The sequence below is a fragment of the Colletotrichum karsti genome (genome assembly GCF_011947395.1).
Source record: "Colletotrichum karsti strain CkLH20 chromosome Unknown Scaffold12, whole genome shotgun sequence".
In the NCBI taxonomy this organism is placed as follows: Eukaryota; Fungi; Ascomycota; class Sordariomycetes; order Glomerellales; family Glomerellaceae; genus Colletotrichum; species Colletotrichum karsti.
The window spans coordinates 101,981-119,020 of NW_024065912.1; the positions used below are offsets into that span (position 1 = coordinate 101,981).

The 17,040-nt window shown below is 55.2% G+C and overlaps 6 protein-coding genes across 6 annotated transcripts; 1 reads left to right on the plus strand and 5 right to left on the minus strand.

The window, feature by feature from the left end:
* Positions 1–520: 520 nt before the first annotated feature.
* Positions 521–1,528, minus strand: CkaCkLH20_04436 (dihydrodipicolinate synthetase; the record flags this gene model as incomplete). The annotated part of the gene is made up of 2 exons (XM_038887155.1): positions 521–1,335; positions 1,393–1,528. The coding sequence occupies 2 exons, from the start codon at positions 1,526–1,528 to the stop codon at positions 521–523; spliced, it is 951 nt and encodes a 316-aa protein (XP_038747321.1).
* Positions 1,529–2,320: 792 nt separating this feature from the next.
* On the minus strand, positions 2,321–3,976 carry CkaCkLH20_04437 (uncharacterized protein; the record flags this gene model as incomplete). Its single annotated transcript, XM_038887156.1, has 2 exons — positions 2,321–3,751; positions 3,803–3,976. The coding sequence occupies 2 exons, from the start codon at positions 3,974–3,976 to the stop codon at positions 2,321–2,323; spliced, it is 1,605 nt and encodes a 534-aa protein (XP_038747322.1).
* Positions 3,977–7,892: 3,916 nt separating this feature from the next.
* CkaCkLH20_04438 (uncharacterized protein) lies at positions 7,893–9,898 on the plus strand (the record flags this gene model as incomplete). The annotated part of the gene is made up of 5 exons (XM_038887157.1): positions 7,893–7,998; positions 8,222–8,349; positions 8,408–9,377; positions 9,428–9,670; positions 9,723–9,898. The coding sequence occupies 5 exons, from the start codon at positions 7,893–7,895 to the stop codon at positions 9,896–9,898; spliced, it is 1,623 nt and encodes a 540-aa protein (XP_038747323.1).
* Positions 9,899–10,381: 483 nt separating this feature from the next.
* On the minus strand, positions 10,382–12,646 carry CkaCkLH20_04439 (putative atpase family aaa domain-containing protein 1 protein; the record flags this gene model as incomplete). The annotated part of the gene is made up of 1 exon (XM_038887158.1): positions 10,382–12,646. One exon carries the CDS (start codon positions 12,644–12,646, stop codon positions 10,382–10,384), a length of 2,265 nt encoding a protein of 754 aa, XP_038747324.1.
* A 289-nt stretch (positions 12,647–12,935) lies between these two features.
* On the minus strand, positions 12,936–14,173 carry CkaCkLH20_04440 (uncharacterized protein; the record flags this gene model as incomplete). The annotated part of the gene is made up of 2 exons (XM_038887159.1): positions 12,936–14,062; positions 14,113–14,173. 2 exons carry the CDS (start codon positions 14,171–14,173, stop codon positions 12,936–12,938), a joined length of 1,188 nt encoding a protein of 395 aa, XP_038747325.1.
* A 437-nt stretch (positions 14,174–14,610) lies between these two features.
* On the minus strand, positions 14,611–16,386 carry CkaCkLH20_04441 (carboxylesterase; the record flags this gene model as incomplete). The annotated part of the gene is made up of 2 exons (XM_038887160.1): positions 14,611–15,861; positions 15,922–16,386. 2 exons carry the CDS (start codon positions 16,384–16,386, stop codon positions 14,611–14,613), a joined length of 1,716 nt encoding a protein of 571 aa, XP_038747326.1.
* Between the last annotated feature and the right edge of the window lie 654 nt (positions 16,387–17,040).

Genomic DNA, 17,040 nt, shown 5'->3' on the forward strand with positions numbered 1-17,040 from the left:
TATTTCTTCATGCTCCACCCTATCCAATATGCTACTTGATCGCACCCTGAGCCGTGTGATTGCATGTATGAATGGGCCCCGATGATGATTTGACTGTTACTGTCTTCGACTTTAGAAACTGGCCTCTTCGTCTAGTCGAGTCGGTACGAGAAAGCATTAGCGTGATCGATCGCTCCGACGAAGACTCAACGCCCGCAGACTTTCAGCATATCCTCCAATTCCATCTCAAGGTTTGATATGGACGCTTCCGACTATCACCTTATCCGGTGAACAGTGAGCTGGGGCGAAATCCACATCCTTCGAAGAACGTTCTCGCGTCCTTCTTGTTCTTATCGCTACTTCCGCCTATTGACATACGAACACACAGCAGATACTCCGTTTGACCGGAGAACCGATCATTGGGCCGTAGATCTCATGATTTCTGTTCATGCAAGCGTATCTTCATTATGTCTTTGCTATACATCTATCAAACTGATTTTGAAGTTTCCCAAACGCCATTTTTGATATCATTATTATCCTTTTATGCCTTGTTAAGCTTGGCCTCCTCCGCAGCCAACGGAGCAACCAGGTCTGAAATCCAGGCCTGCTTCTCGGCATCCGTGTACTGGGGGTAAGGACGTCTGCAGTGGCAGCTCGCCAGAGGGTAGCCAAGCGACTTGGCAACAACCCACTTGGTGCCGTTGATGCCACCCTTGCCGAACGCCCACTCCATCTGAGCAAGCTTCAGCTGGGCGGCACTAGCCTCTTGGAACTTGCCAGCGTTGTAGAGATCGAAGATCTCAATGCAGTACTTGGGGTACAGGTTCGCGACGCCGGTGATGGTGCCGGTGCTGCCGACGGACATGGCGGGGACGAGCCAGTCGGACTGGCCGGCGAGGGCGAAGAACTGCGAGGGCTCGAACTCGGCGCGGACGCGGGCGACCTTTGCGATGCCGCCGCAGGTGAGCTTGACGCCGACGATGTTGGGGTGCTTGCCGAGGCGGGAGAGCATGTCGGAGTTGACGTCGAGGCCGGCGGCGACGCCGGGGAAGTTGTAGATGATGATGGGGACGGGGCTGGCGTCGGCGAGCTCCTCGAAGAAGCCGACGATGGCGGCCTCGTTCATGGCGAAGTGGAAGTAGCTGGGGACCAGGACCAGGGCGTAGTCGGCGCCGGCGTCCTTGGCCAGCTTCGTCTCGGCGATGACGGCGCGCGTGGACTGGCCGCCGCAGCCGAGGGTGATGGTCAGGTCGGGGCGGCCGGCGGCGACGGCGATCTCGCGCGTCTCCTGGACGAGCTTGGTCTTCTCATCGTTGGTCAGGGTGACGGCCTCGCCGTTGGTGCCAGCGAGAACAACTATCAGCGAACATTATTAGTGATGGATCGTCTCCTCCAGTTAACGAGATCGCTCACCACCGTGAAGGCCGGACTTGACCAAGAACTCGAGGTGCTTGGACTGGACAGCCCAGTCAATCTCCTGGCCGGCGTCATCGCCGAACCAGGTCAAGCTGGGCACGTGGATACCGGCGGGGAAGGACTTCGCGGCCATTGTGAGAATTTGAAGAATGGAGACGAGAAAAGGTGGAGTTGATGGAGAAGAGGAACTTGGCAAGAAACGACGGGATTTTCAGGATCAAGAGTAGAAAGAAACCAGCGGAAGATTTGGCTGAAGATGCTCGATAGAAGTATCTCTCGTCTTCCGTAACTCGGCCTGTCCGACCCCGCGCCCTGCTGTCACTATCGCGGGGCTCGTCAATGTGGGCATGTTTCCGACAAGCCGACCTTTTTCCCCACGGGCATGAACCCGACCAAATTGAGCGAGGGGTCTCGTGGAGTCGTGGAGCGTGGGGTCAGCGCCAGACCGAGTCTGTCGGGGCCTCAGAATGGCGTGAGGGCTGTTCGGAGGATATCTGGGCCAATCGGTCATCTCTGGTCGGGGAAGTCTTTACCTGTGGCGTCGGATGCGGCGTGAACACCATCATTGAACAGGATTCCCGATCGGAAGGCCCACTTCGGCTCCGCGATGGACCCACCATATCGGCATCGCGTCGGATGCCTTTGCGAGTGTCGGGCCCAGAGAAAGCCCATTATTCGAGCTGACTACGCAACAGAGTTGAGAATGATGGAAATGTATTGTTCCGTCTTGTGTCTTTGAGCCGCATTGTGTAAAACGTGTCTCGGGCCTAAGGAGGAAATCAAACAATGCCGTGATATTGACAATATACTACACTGGGTATCTAACGAACGAAGACCGACTGAAGCTGGCTCCGTGATATAAAAAGCGGTCTTTGAAATGAGGCATCGCCTGTGTACCATCTCCGTAAAGATGCCGATATTCGCTTCAGACGATCGCGAAACATGAGTTGAAGATCGCATGCATGACAGATCTAATGTCGACCCGGAGCTTCTCAGCATCCTGCCTCGCCTGCACCTCTTCTAGCACCTGAGCAGTGATCTTCGCATTGCCAGCGACCCTCTCCATCCGGAGAATTTGAGTCTTGATCCACAGCCTCTCTTGCGGATCCTGTTCCTCGGAGCCTAACATAAGCAGCGGCCAGAGCATGTTGACCGGCAATGAGTTATCTGCATCGAGTGAGTCGACGAGCAGCCGCGCCAGTCGTCTGATTTGGTTAAGCGCGTCTTGCGCCTCTTTCGTTAAGGGGAAGGTCTTGTATGCCACCCTGTGCAGATGGACTTTGCTGGCGTGATAGTTCGCCAAGTACGTGCGAAAAGCCCGAGTGATTACGAAAGCCAGGTGCGCGGAGACATGAGGCTCCGTCAACTTGCCCGCCACCGCGTAGTCCATCAACGGAGGCCGCTGCTCGTACAAGGTGCGGAGGTCTGCGGCAATAGCAGCGCCGATGTTCATGACCTCCGTCTCGTCTTCGACGGTGCCTCTCGAACGGTGCCAAGGGTCGATCTTGGATATTCGGCCCATGAAACTCTGTACCTTCTGGAAGAAGACGATTCCCGGCTGGTACATGACTTGGAACAGGACGTCCTCAATGTCGCCGTCAGCGACGTCTTCCTTCGAAGCGTCGGCAACCCCGCCGTCGAAGCTTGCTGGCGATGCTTCGACAAGGAGAAGCTCGTCGTCCTTGGACAGGAGAAGACCCTGGCCTCCTGCGGAAACGGCGCGAGCGTCGAGCAGTCTCATCCACTGCAGAAACTGTTTCTCGATGGCGGCGAAGCTGCTCTTTTCGCCCTGTTGGAATATTCCGTACGCTCGTTTCAAGAAAGAGTCTGCAGCCTTGATCGAGCCACGGAGTATGTCAACGTAACTAAGAAAGAAAAGTGTCGCGAGGAGATGCTCCCGGCGTGAGCTTCGGCTGTCTTCTCGCGGAGAAGAGTCCTCCCCGTACGCTGCGACCTCGGCAACAGCCTTTTGGTAGTGATCCTCTGGACTGGCCAGCCAAGCACCCTCGCGACGGGACAACATCAGGTTGGAAAAGGCGAGGACGGCCCATTTGACCATTTGTGACGCGCTGGCCATGTCGACGACGACTTGTCTGATCGCCAGCCACTTCTTCTGGGTCTCGACTTCGGCGAGAATCGGCGGTACGACAACGCGACTGAAGTAATCCATGAGCCTGTCATCTTCCGTAGGAACCTGTAGAGACATGGTCTGCTCTGACTGGCTACTGGCGTCGGGGATAGGAGATGGATCAGGTATGTCTTCCATCATCGTCCGATCAGGGAAGGTCAGGTCAGGTGGGCTGCTCATGAGAGCTGCTGGGCGGCCCCCAACGGGCTGAACACCGTACTGGGCTCTCTAGATGCTGTCAGTTGCGCATTCATGTTTAATCAAGGGCGACAGTCTTACAAGAACTTGTCCATCAAGGCTCATTTGCTGGCCCGAATCCGGGTTGACCTGCTGCCAAACATCGCCGGCGTCCCACATGAAACTGGCGTAGTCGAAAATCTCATCAACGGCCTGCATCGGCTGAAAGACCGACGCGGCCGGCGACACGGAGGCATCGGTGGCGTGAGACCGCATCGCCGGGCTGTGATCGGCGCCGGGAGGCACCGCGGCGGCCAACGTTGCGTGAGCGGCGGCGCTATTGGACTGCGGCCGCCATTTGCATTCCAGGTTTAGGCGCTCGCAATGGCTGCATCTGGGCCTCGACTCGTCGCATTTGACTTTTCGTCGTCTGTGGAGATTGTTACAACGTTAGCCAGCCAAGGCAAGTTGAAAGATCATCTCTCCCAGTACGGGTGCCGGTCGGGAGTCGGGAGAGTGTGTCCGACGACCCTCTGCCCCCTCCCGGCGGGACTAGATGAACAGTACGGATAGAGGTGTGTAGTACTCACTTGCAGGTTAGGCAACCTTCCCTAGACCTGACCGACCTCCTCGGCGGCCGGGAGTAACTTGGCAGAGCCGAGGGCGGTCCACTACTCTCCTGCATGGCGTTGGTCGCGTGTGGGCTCGTCGACAGTGACGGACATCCTCTTGTCTATCCCGTCGCCCGCTCAGTGAACTCAACCTTCCTAAGTCGCTCTGGAATGGTCTACTCGCTGGCTGTGAATGAAGTGGATGAACAGCATTTACCAAAGCTGGGGAAAGGAGCGCGGGGGAGGGGGTCCAGCCGATGTTCCCCCTTTCCCCTCCCTTCGACTCCACGTTGTGGGGTGTTGCGTGCGGAGAGTGAAAATTTTCAGGGGGAGTTTGCCGTGATGTGGACTGACTCGTGAGCGGCTTTTGTTTGCTGGATCAGAGCCGGCGTTCCCAGGCCTGGTTAGTAATGCCGACCAACACAAGACTTGACTTGACTTGAGTAAACATAGTTGACAGCAAGAGAGGAAGTTGTGAGGCAAACTAGGCCCTGCGGATTGAGTAGCCATACGATCAAGATGAAGATACTGGCCTTGGAGTTGCGACAATTGAATACATCCCTGGACAAGCTAGAGAGGTAAGTAGTTAGCATCAGTGTAATGTGGCCTCAGACTGAATATCGAAACAGCACTATCCAGCTGTGTACTGTGACCTGAGAGGAACAGGCCCTCGCTGACAACAGTTGCTTCGTGCGTTTGCTTTGATAAATTTGTGACTGAAGAGCTCACTTGAGCTCAGTTCACTTTCTGGCCGATTGACCTGCAAGAAGAAACCCCCTTCACTCTGACATGTGGGTGATCATTGATCTTGGAAAACTACCAATCGGCCAGTGGGTGTCGCGATTGAAGCAGGGGCTGGTGAAGCGCGTTTGGAGTAGGCACGGAAAATCCTTCATATGCGGAGTCGTCTTGGCGACGATGCAGCTCGTCGATTTCGAGGTTGAATGACACTCTGTTGCTCTCTCTGGGTGCGATTTATTCTCACGGAAGTTGACCGAGCAGCGTCTGTCGGCTAACAGTAGCGCATTGAAGCTAATAGAACTACAGCGGCTGGCTGTGATTGATGACGGTATGAATATTGAACTCCAAAAGGATCGAGGAGGCCGTTATTCTCGAAGTGTCACGGGACGTTAGTGAGATTGAAGTTGCCAGCATCTCGACATAAATCCTCTGATGGTACGTCGCCGCTCGCCGCCCTTGACGCCAGCTCGGCCCGGTGGGCAGCTCCGGAGGATTGCCCCACATGCGGCGTACATTTGGTCTCCGATGAATATCTGGCCTCCGAAAGGGCTTGGTATTAAGAGGAAAGAAGACAAGGCGATACTCGATGGTCTGATATTCATGTCTACTCACATCATCCGTAAATCCGGCCGCGAAGCTCCAATCTCTGCCATATAACATCTCGTTCGTCGGCACTCTTTCGACTACCAGTGTGTCTTCGGCTCAGCGGACGCAATCGTATTGACACTCGTATTGTACATCCAAACGGTGTCCCGGAACGGTGATGCTCAAAAGAGGCTGCGATATGCACGGAAAAGCACCCCCACGAACCGAGACAAATCCGCGCCAAGCCGCCAAATTCAAGCTTGTGGGCGAGAGCAACTAAACCCCAGACTGGGGGTGGCTGAGCATACCTAAAACTGTGGAAAACTGTGAAAAACTGGACTTCCTAGTGGTATCCGGTGGTATGGCAGGAATAACCGATACGACCTGGCAAAAGACAAATTCACGATTCATCAAATCAACGGTCAAATTGTATGGGTTCGGGGTTCGGAGGCCAGATGGTAGATGCGACTGAGAGACAGGGAGAACCGAGGATGAGAGGAGCAGGTGTTGGTGCTGCAAGCATGCCGCACCCATGCCGCAGCATCACCTGGCTATTGTAAGCGAATCAGCAACAGACATCATTTTATCTGAAGGTGCCATTGGACTAGAGCTGGACTCTTACCCAAGCAATGCGGCAAGACCAAGACGAAGCCCTGCATGCCGCCAACAAGATCTCAGTCGAAACGGCGGGTGCATACGAGATAAAAGAGGCAGCCAAGGAAACACCAAGAGGACGCCATCACAGGAATAGGCTTTCCCGCCGAATACTTCGGAAGTTATGATACGTTGTGGAGAGCCGCTTCCTTGACAGCGCAGCGGCTCGCGTGGTCTCGGAAGTCAAAGTTGACTACCGATGAGGAGGTTGGGGGGCAGATCCAGACCGGGGCCGACGCCGAACGCACAGATGAACTGCCAAACGAGCGAGGGTGCATCCCGGCTTCTCGCCCATGGTTCTCCTCGCGCCCGCACCTTGATCCAACTTCAGACCTCAGCTGGCCATCTTCCCGGTCCTTTGGGACGGAAACCACCTGCCTGAGGTCGCTTTCGGAAATCATACCTTAGATTCCAAACCCAGGTTTGCCATATCGTCGTGTTTTTCGAATGTATATCAACATTTTGGTTCTCCGGTTCTCCCCGGTTCTTTTCGTCTCGGCGTTTGATCAGAGTTAGCGTTGTCAGATAACTCACAGGTCACGATCCATCTCCCCGCTTGAAGCCCAGCTTCTGGACTTATATCTGGTCTCCGTTCCGCGCAAGAATCACACGCGGGTTCTATTTCTGCATTTGTCCCCGTTATGCCGAGATGCTCAAAGAAGACGCCTTGATGGTCGCTATGGTCGCTGCTAGACCGCCACACCGCCTGCTCAGACGACTGATGTTGGGAGAGTTTGCGAACGAGGATGTGTAGAGTTGGTACGGAATCTTTGCCACGATTCGAATAGAAACCTCTTCCATTGCGCAGGATTTCCGTCAATCGCTACCCCTCAGTCTGCGAGGCTCGTAGAAGCAGGCTGTGCAGCTAGATGTAACGGATAGGGGACTTGGCGCTTCATCTCTTGATCAAGGCAAATATACGTACATGTAGAGCGGCAAGCAGAAGATTTGTCGAAGAGGCCCAAGCAAACCGCGCTTTGGGATGGCAAAAGTCATCTCGTGTGTTTGCTGGAACTCAACGCTTGCCATTTGCTGTGTGCTTCAGACGAAAGAAAGTCCTCGGTCCTCCCCTTCTCGGCGTCTTTCTTGGCTGATCCACACATCTGCTGACGCCAAGTCTGCGCAGTGTGCCCTGCTGCCCAATGATACAGGGGCGCAAATGTTATCATGATCAAATCTCTTCGCTGGTTGGAACGGCGTTTCTAGGTTGTTCACTTTATCTTGTGTTACCCACAGTTCTCACTGTGAAGTATTCATCAGTCTGGGGAATGTTCCCTCTGCCCTACCAACGGCAGGTTTTGACGATGACCACCCTTCTTTTTCCCCATGGGGGGCATCGCGGGGTAAACGACGCCGATCCTCGTCTTTCCCACAACAATGTCCCAAACGAATGGTTTCTATTCGACGAAGGGTACATCAAGCTTATTATGGGTGGGACGTCATGGCGACCTAGATAAAGCTTGCCCTTTCCCGCCAACCTCGTCGTTCATGGTCCGTCGAGTTACGCAACTTCTGGGGCTCGCCAACTCTTCGGTCTCCCTGCTGTCAGGCGCTCCAAATTGTGCACGGTTTCCCCAAGCGGCTTCTCTTCATCGCCCACAATGGGCTTCTTCAGCACCCACGCGTCTGGGACGCTCGACCCTCCCGAGGTGCGCAACTGGCGCATTCACTTGATTGCGCTCGTAGCCAGCATGTCTGCTTTGGCCAGTAAGTGCGATTTCGCCTGATACTCGCCGACGCATCATATGATGGCGTTCTGGGCTGGGACGCTCAGAGCTCTTGCTTCCGGCATGATACTTCGGGGCTCGCCGCCGGACCGCCCCGCCTCGTGTCTCGGCAGCTACCCGGGAAAAGTGGTTCGCGCGGACCCGGACGGCCCCGGCACACGTCGGAGTTGAGAGACCGATTGCTAACTCGCACCGTTCTCTAGTGGGTTACGATACGGCGGTCATTGGAGGAACCATGGCGTTGGACTCCTTCCGACGCGATTTCCACCTCGACGAAGTCAGCACCACCATGCGCGATACCATCCAGGGCAACATTGTTTCCACTTTCCAAGTACGTGCCTGCACTGTCGAACACCGCCGTTCCGCATTGACTTATGTGATGTATCCAGGCCGGCTGCTTCTTCGGCGCTCTATTCACATTCCCTATTGCTGAAAAGTTCGGACGAAGGAAAACGGTTATGCTTGCCGGAACTGTCTTTCTTCTCGGTGGAACCCTCATGACCGCAGCCCGAGGAAGCCTGAACATGATTTACGCCGGGCGCGCCATCGCCGGACTCGGAATTGGAGCCTCCTCACTCACTGTCCCCGTATATATCGCCGAGACCGCGCCTCCTTCCATTCGTGGCCGCTTGGTCGGTATCTTCGAAATCGCTTCCCAAGGCGGCGGCATGCTGGGCTTCTGGATCAACTACGCCACCGACAGGACAGTAAACGTGAACAACCACGCGCAATGGATCATCCCCCTCGGTCTGCAACTGGCGCCCGGTCTGGGTCTTGCTCTCGGTATGATCTGGTGCCCTGAGTCCCCTCGTTGGCTCGCTCGCGGAGACCATTTCGAGGCTGCGGAGAAGATTCTGGTCAACATTCGTGGCCTGCCTGCAGACCACGAGTACATCCGTCGCGAAATGAACGACATCCGCACCCAGGTCGAGGAACGCACCAACAACCGCATGACCAAGAAGCAGATGTTCCAGAAACTCTTCCAGAAGGGCATCCGCAACCGCATGGGTCTCGGCATGGCTCTCATGTTCCTCCAGTCTTTCACCGGCGTCAACATCATCACATACTACGCGCCCCGCATTTTCGAGAGTCTGGGTATCTCTGGAACCTCCACTAAGCTCTTCTCTACTGGATTCTACGGTATCGCGAAAACCTTCGGCATGTTCCTCTTCACATTCTGGGTTGCTGAGCGTGTTGGTCGCCGTAAGGGTCTCATCTGGGGATCCGCACTCGGCTGTATTCCGATGTTCTACATCGGAGGGTATGTTATGCGCGCCGACCCCGCTGCAAGGGCTGCAGCCGGAATCGTCGAACGTGATGGATGGGGATACCTCGCAATGGCGTGTGTATACATCAATGGTAAGCACTTTCATCTGGCTTATCTACTACGGCATGGCTAATAAGAGAAGGTGTCATTATTTGCGCCACATGGCAAGGTATCACTTGGCTGTACGCCTCGGAGGTCCAGACCCTTGAGATCAGGATGTTGGCAGTGTCCATCACCACCGCCACCACCTGGCTTGGTTCCTTCATCATCGCTCGCTCCACGCCCTACATGATCTCGGATCTCGGTTACGGAGCCTACTTCTTCTTCAGTGCCATCCTCGTATGCATGGGTATCTGGGCATTCTTCTTCGTTCCGGAAACAAAGGGTATGGTCATGTTTACTCGCATCACTTCCACAGCTTTACTAACGAGACACAGGATTGACTCTCGAAGACATGGACACGCTGTTCATGAACCCGACTCACAAGACCGTGTGGGCGCAAATGAGGGGCAAAGACGTAGTCTCGGCCGGACGTGCCAGGTCGCCATCCATCACCGACGAGAAGTTCGAGGCAAACATCGAAGCAGCCCAGGTTGAGCGCACCAAGTCATGAGACTAGTGTAAGCCTTGCTGGGATCAGACAGTCCCATTCGAGGCTCGCGTCGTTCTCTTCTGTCGGCCCTTCTTGTCATCCATCTTTCACACTGCAAACGTTTCGGCACATGTAGCGAGCACATATCAGGACGAAAATACCGGGTTATGTACGTACGAACACAGAAGTCTTTGGACAAGGGAGAAAACGGGAACTATGACGCGATGAGTAAGAGAAGGTCATTCTGATAGCGCAGCTGTCGGCTTCATTATTCACGATTTGCAAGCCATTTCTCAGATTATGAGAATCTATGGCCACCACAGGGAATGATTATATGATTTTGCATCTTCGAAACTTGCACATCTATGCAGCATTGTGAATAAGTCCGCCGGTAATTGACAGAGTATCACGCACTGACAACAACATAGTATGAGGATGATCCATGCTAATCCAAGTATACTCATAACTTTCCTATTTACTACTGTTTCTACGATATATTACTTATCAATCTTTTGTCGGTGCCTCCTCTAAGACGTCTGGATTAAAGCGCTTTACAAAATCAACCATCTCACGAGGAACACTTGTGGCGTTGCTCGGCCTGATCATCCGAATAGCCCGTTTGAAGTTGGCGTTGTTAAGCTTCAACTTACTCGTCTCCAACACCTTGTAGGCGCCTTCCCTCCGCACCTGCTCGATGGTCCACGACAATCCAGCCTGCGCGCAGACGGCGCGCAGATCAGATCCCGAGTACCCCTTCGTCTCTTTCGCTACCTCACCAAGGTCGACGTCGTCTTCCAAGTCGTCCGGGGTAACGAAAGTACCAAGGATTCTGCGGCGGCACTCCTCGTTAGGCAGATAGAAAAAGATCTTCTGCGGAAGACGTCGGAGGAATGCTTCATCCAAGTCCCAGGGCCTGTTCGTCGCGACCAGAACAAACGGGGCCTTTCCGCTCTTGGACAGACCATCCATTCCCGTAAGGAACTGCGTCAACGAACGTCTCGTCCAGTCCTTATCACTCGACGATCGCCGATAGAACATGGCGTCAACCTCGTCCATGAACAAGACGCAAGGGTGAAGCTTCTCGGCCAGGGTGAATGCGGCCCTGACGTACTTCTCCGATTCTCCAACCCACTTTGACTGCAGCGCTGCGCTGTCGACGGACAACATGTTGGATCCGGAAGCCGCCGCGATGGCACGGCAGAGGTGCGTCTTTCCTGTGCCGGGCGGGCCGTACAGGAGGGCGCCGTTGATACGGATGTGCTTGAGCATGAAGCTGGACGTCGCTTTGGGTCGGAACCTCGACATTGTGACCAGCTGCATCATGGTGTCCTTCGTGTCGTCGTCGTCGAGAATGACGTCGTCCCAGGTGATTTTCAGCTCGCTCGGATTAACCACGCAGTCGAGTAGCTGGGTCTCGAAATCGTTGCAGCGACCGGCCATCTCCCTGACCCTCGAATTCCACGTCTGTTCTTTCCGCTCTGCCTCTTCAACCTCGACGTTGGACTCGGACTCCGAATTCGTTTCGTCGGTGGACGTCTTGAGGAAACCTAATCGCCGGAAGACTGTCCATATATCATCGAGATCCGCTGGCTTGCCGCCTGTGCTTCTGCCAGGGATCTGGATTTTGGCGCGTCTCATGGCGTCGTGAGACCAATCGCGCCGTCCCATCGCCTCGTATTCTTCTTCCGATAGTCCGGTCCATTCAGTGAACGGGTCAAGCAGACCCGGCTGAATGAGCTTTGCGCACCGTTCACGCAACAAACGTTTGATTTTCCAGATATTGTTTTGCCGAACTCTGGCTCTCTCCAACTCCGCATTGTCCGTGATAGGCTCCGGAGGCTCGATGGTAATAGACAAAGAAGGCGTCCCACACAACTGCTTTCGAAACATGTTCTCGTACCACCGACTTTGGCCCGACGTGCAGCATACGAGTGCTATCTCTTGCCCTTCCTCGCGCCGGTCTCTGACCCACCGATGCAAATGACATATGCAGCGACCAGCCATGTTGCTGTCCATATCTCCAAACTCTTCTGCGTCACGGATCTGGATCAATATGGCTGAATCACAAATCGGTTCGCCCTCGGAGGTGATTTCGGGCGATTCCGCGTCGTCCGGCTCCTTGTCGACTCGTTGGAAAAGCTCCGATTGTTTGTCTTGCACCGCGTCCAAGATGGCAGACATTGCCATTTTTTGCCGATCTCCGCTCCCGACGTCGGAGAAGAAGAGATTACTCATGGGATACCTCAACTGTCGGTCCGGATAGCGATTACCCCATGGTCTCGACCTTTCGCCATGTGTCTTTCTCCACTCGATTTCTTGGGCAAAAAAGTCGGTACCTAGGTTTTCCAAATCCTGCAAGGAGACCGTCACGACAGCTGCCCCCATCTTCTGGGCGAGGTCTTGAACAATCCAATCCAGATAGTGTCGCCATGCCACTCCGGCTGTTGTTGAACGGATCAAGAAGTTTGACTCTGGGACCAAGAGATCGGTGTTTTCGTCGAATACCATCAAGCCGCGGGCCATGTCGAGTAACTCGGCGAGGGACTCTTTGGGGGCACTGAATCCTGTGGCGGTATCGGTCAGATAGCCGCTGGCGATGTCGTCCTTCGGAGCGTCACTCGGAGTAGACCCCCCTTTTCCATCTTGACTGCCGTTGGTGGGATGATCTGTATCTGATAGGGCTGGGTCAGCCGGAGGAAGTTTGATGTTCCGCTCCCAAAACCAATCTGAAAGATAGTAGCTAAATTCTGCATCGCTGTTGTTGGCCATCTTGGATTTGCGAATATGCTCGAAGAGTTGGAGTTGAGAAAGTTGGGCCGTACAAAACGGTTGAGATAGAGTGATGAGTGATTATAGAAAATTTCTGCTTGGGGTGTGCAGAGATCGAATTTATGTATCAAATCCATCGCCTTTCGGAGATGCGTCATACAACTTCCGTTCATCAAGGTAACCGTATAACTAACAAGACAAGTTGGGAATCAGCCCTTCAGTTTCGAGTCACCAATTACTCAGCCAGAGTCCATCAATGTATGGAAGTTTAGTATTCTCCATTCTGCAATTACTTTCCCGTGTTCAGGGAACTCGATGAGTCAAAGTCATGGCTGGCAATGAGATCAGGGTAGGTAACACCCGCTGCTCTCAGTACTTGCTCCATCGTCTCCATAACGAGTAAACTCTCCTCCCAAGGCATAGTACTGCTCTCCAGCTTTCCGTCTCTGATGCAACGCGCGCACTCATCCGCCTCCCAGAACGTCCCGTTGCCCCAGTTCCGCTCTTCATCCTGCGGCTGAGGGCACTCAACAACCTCAGTAGCTGAACCCTCAGCTCCAGACTTGATGACCTTGAAAGAAAGCGGCTTGTAGGCAGGATGCTCCACCTGGATCTCTCCAGCCGAACCTTGAATGCGGATCGCAGGGTTCCCGACCTCGCCCGGGTCGGTTGCCACACGAAGAGATGAGGTAGCTATGCCGACAGTTCCATGGCTTGCAAAGTTGAGGAGGATAGTAGCTGATTCGTCGATCCCAGTGTGGTACTTCTGCACGGCCGAGAGAACCTGGGGCCGTTCCTTCTCACCTTCAGGCTGTAAATGATATAGAATCTGGAAGACCCATGTCAACGAGTAGATGCCTAGTCCAAGTAGAACACCTCCGGCCAGGTCTGGATTAACCATGCGATGAGAGTCTTCGTAGTTAAGCTTCGTACTTCCAGGCTCGGGACTACTGTTCGCCCGCGAGAGGTCCGCAGTAACGCGATAAACACGACCGATAGCGCCACTGCTAACCAACTTTCGTATCTTCACACTTAATGGAAAGAATCTCGTCCAAACTCCCTCCATGAAGAACAGCTTCTTCCTGCGGGCAGTGTCAACAAGTACTCGTGTCTGCTCAGCAGTGACCGTGAGAGCCTTTTCGCATAGAACGTTCCGGCCCGCGTGGAGCGCCAGCATGGCATTTTGGAAGTGATGGCTGTGCGGTGTGGCGATGTAAACGATGTCGATGTTTGGGTCTCGTACCAATTCCACGTAGGAGCCGTAGGTTGTGACCTCGGATGGCCGAGGATGATCGATGCGGGTGAGGAAGGCTTCGGCTCTCTGTGGATCGTTGGAAGACGAGACTGTCGTGATCTTGTGAGCGACGTCGCTCACACCGCGGCATGCCGGATTCGTCAGGAGGTCTTTACAAAAGTCTGCGCAGCTGAGTATCGCAGTCGAGTGTTGGTAATCGTGGGAAACGTACACTCCGACATGGCCCCTGTGGCCATGATGCCCCACCTAAGCACAAAGGGTTCCGTGGTCATCTTGATAACTAGACCTGTCGACTCAGTTTTCAACAAGGTTCGAGTACCCAGGGTTCAAAGAACAATTATGGAATGTTTAACACCTAACAATGCGTGTTGTGAGAATCATAGATATCAATGGCAAGATGTGATCTGACCAGCTTCGGCAGGCGGCATCTACCTAGACGGCACCGAAGTGGAGAATGACAAAGGCTGGTGGGGATCAAAGTTCGGGGATGACCGGGTTTTCGGGCTAATATGCACCGGACTAACCGCGGCAGCGGACTGTCGGTTTTCTTGGAACGGTCACTCACTCAAAACTGGAAGTCGAGGTGTAGATGGCAATTATCATTTGTATTTTTGATTATAGTATGAGACGTCCAAGTTCGTAAATCATCAGCATCAGCCCAAATTGGCTTAAAATCCTCCGCTCCCTCCAGCCCAACTGACTATCAAGATTAGAAGTACAAGCTTCCGGCATTGTTCAGAATCCAGTCGGAGCTCGCCTTCCTGAAGTCGTCCTTGAGAATACCGGCCTTGTCCGCGAAGAACTGCACCAGGTTCTGTCCCTGGCTCCACTGGGGCCAGTTGGGGTACTGTCCGCTGGACCCGGAGTTGGGGTCCAGGTCGGAGACGAAGTTGGTGTAGTAGGTGCGGATGCTGCGGGCGGCGTAGTTGTCCTTGATGCCGTAGAACACCTGCAGCAGGTCCGAGCCGTGGAAGGTGCCCAGGATCGGGGTGCCGTAGTTGTAGGACGCGAGGTACGACCACGAGGGCACGCTGGGGTTGATGGAGACGGCGAGGTTGAGGAAGACGCGGCGCGTCAGGGTGAAGACGAGGTCGCCGAGGACGGCGGAGCGGAGCTTGAAGCCGGGGAAGATCTCGTTCAGCAGGCCCGTGCGGTGCGGCGCGCCGCCGGTGATGGTGACCAGGCCGTCGCCGTAGGTGCCGACGTATTCGGCGATCTGGCCCTCGGTGGCTGTCGCAAAGTAGTAGTCCTTGAGGTAGCTGACGAACTTCTCCGTGCTGGTGAGGTTCGGCTGGAAGATTCCGAAGAGGGTGCCCTCGTCCTCCTGGTCGCCGATGATCATGGGAACGGCGGCGTATCTGCCCTCCTTGGCGAGGGCGTCGGGGCTCGCGGGGAGTGCCGTGCCGTCGGGGCGGGGCAGGTAGGACAACGCGAGGGAGTTGTACGAGAGGATGCCGGGGACGGAGGTGACGGCGTTGAGGAAGGTGGTGTACGGGACCTCGCGCAGGCAGTTGAGCGTGTCGGCCTTGCCGGCGCACCCGGCCTCGGCGACGACCTTGTCGTAGACGGCCTGACCCTTGGGGCAGTCAACGGGGTCGGTGGGCGTGATGCTGCCGGAGTTCATGATGGCGCCGCGGAACAGGGCCTTTCCCTTGTACTTATTGTCGCCGCCGTAAAGGGCCATCTGGTCAAAGACGGAGATGGCTCCGGCAGACTCGCCCCAGATCGTGACCTTGTCAGGGTCGCCGCCGAAAGCCGCGATGTTGTCGGCAACCCACTCGAGACCCATGCGCTGGTCAAGAAGACCCAAGTTGGCGGAGCCGTCGGCGAGGATCTCCTTGCCCGGCATGAAGCCGAAGCCGGCGACACGGTAGTTGACGGCGACGAAGACGAAGGGCTTGCCGAGGTCGACGCTTTGCTGGACGAGACCAGAGCCATCGTACATGGAGGACCATCCGAGCTATCAGATGAGAGTTAGAACACGGCACGAAAGGGTTCGGCTGTGAAGAGAAGAGCGTACCTCGAAGCCACCTCCAAAGATCCAGTAGAGCACAGGCAGCTTCGCATCAGCCTTGGTGCCCTCAGGACGAGCCACCGTAATGGTAAGGCAGTCCTCGCTCTGTCCGGTTGCCTTCTGAATGAAGGGAAGGTTTGCGATATCTCCCAGGATGTCGAAGAGGATGTTCTCACTTTGGGAAGACGAGACCATCTGAGGGCAAGCGCCGGCCGGGCCGGTGGCGTCGAAAGTGCCGATGTTGTCCGTCAGTCGCACGGGGGGTTTCAGCCGGAGCTGGCCGGTGGGCGGCTTCGCGTACGGAATGCCGCCGAAGGATTCGACCTTGTTGATCACATTTCCCACAACAGTGGCCGTATCAAGGACGACAGTCGCGGTCACAGCCCTATCTTCCAAGGGCTGGGTGTGCTCTGAAACCGCCAAGGCGGCCCCTAGGAGGGAGAAAGACGAGATGAGGGCGGGAAGCTGCATAACGGGCGAGCAGTTTTCTTCTGGAAACCTGCAGTCTGGAAACCTGATGGAGGGGATGAGCTTAGGATGCACCCAGTCGAGGCTTGGCTTGGCTGAAGTCGATCCGGAAGAGCTATCTCGAACGCCTCAACATGGGATAGGCCATCGTGGAGAACGGGATGATCGTGGGCTATTTAAGTCCACTCGTCAACTCGACCCAATGCCTTCTGTTCTCGAGTCCACCACCGCGAAAATTCAGTCTAGGCGGATGGGTCGTGTGGGAACCAAGACAAACGGCGCCCACCACCCGTACGAAGGCATCCCGGGAAGGGTGTGTGCGCGTGGTGCAAGTGGCCCGGCCGCCAGGACTAATGGAAATGGGGGCATCATTGGGTCGCGAGGGAGCAGGACATGGAGCTTTGGCAAAGGTCCCCGCCGAAGCCTGAGTCGCGATCGTCGTCCATCGAGCGGGTATCTTTGTCGTGCTGAACCATGTCTTGCAGATTTGGGAAAAGCGAAGAAAACAACTCAACAGAGCCTGCAGAGTGCAACGTTCCCCATGGGGTAGCGGGGCTCGTGGCCGGGATGGGAGATGCATCTGGGAATACGCGCCCGGTAGAGGGCAGCCGAATGACCACGGCAGTTCAAAAGGTCAGCAACTCTCGGGAACGTCGA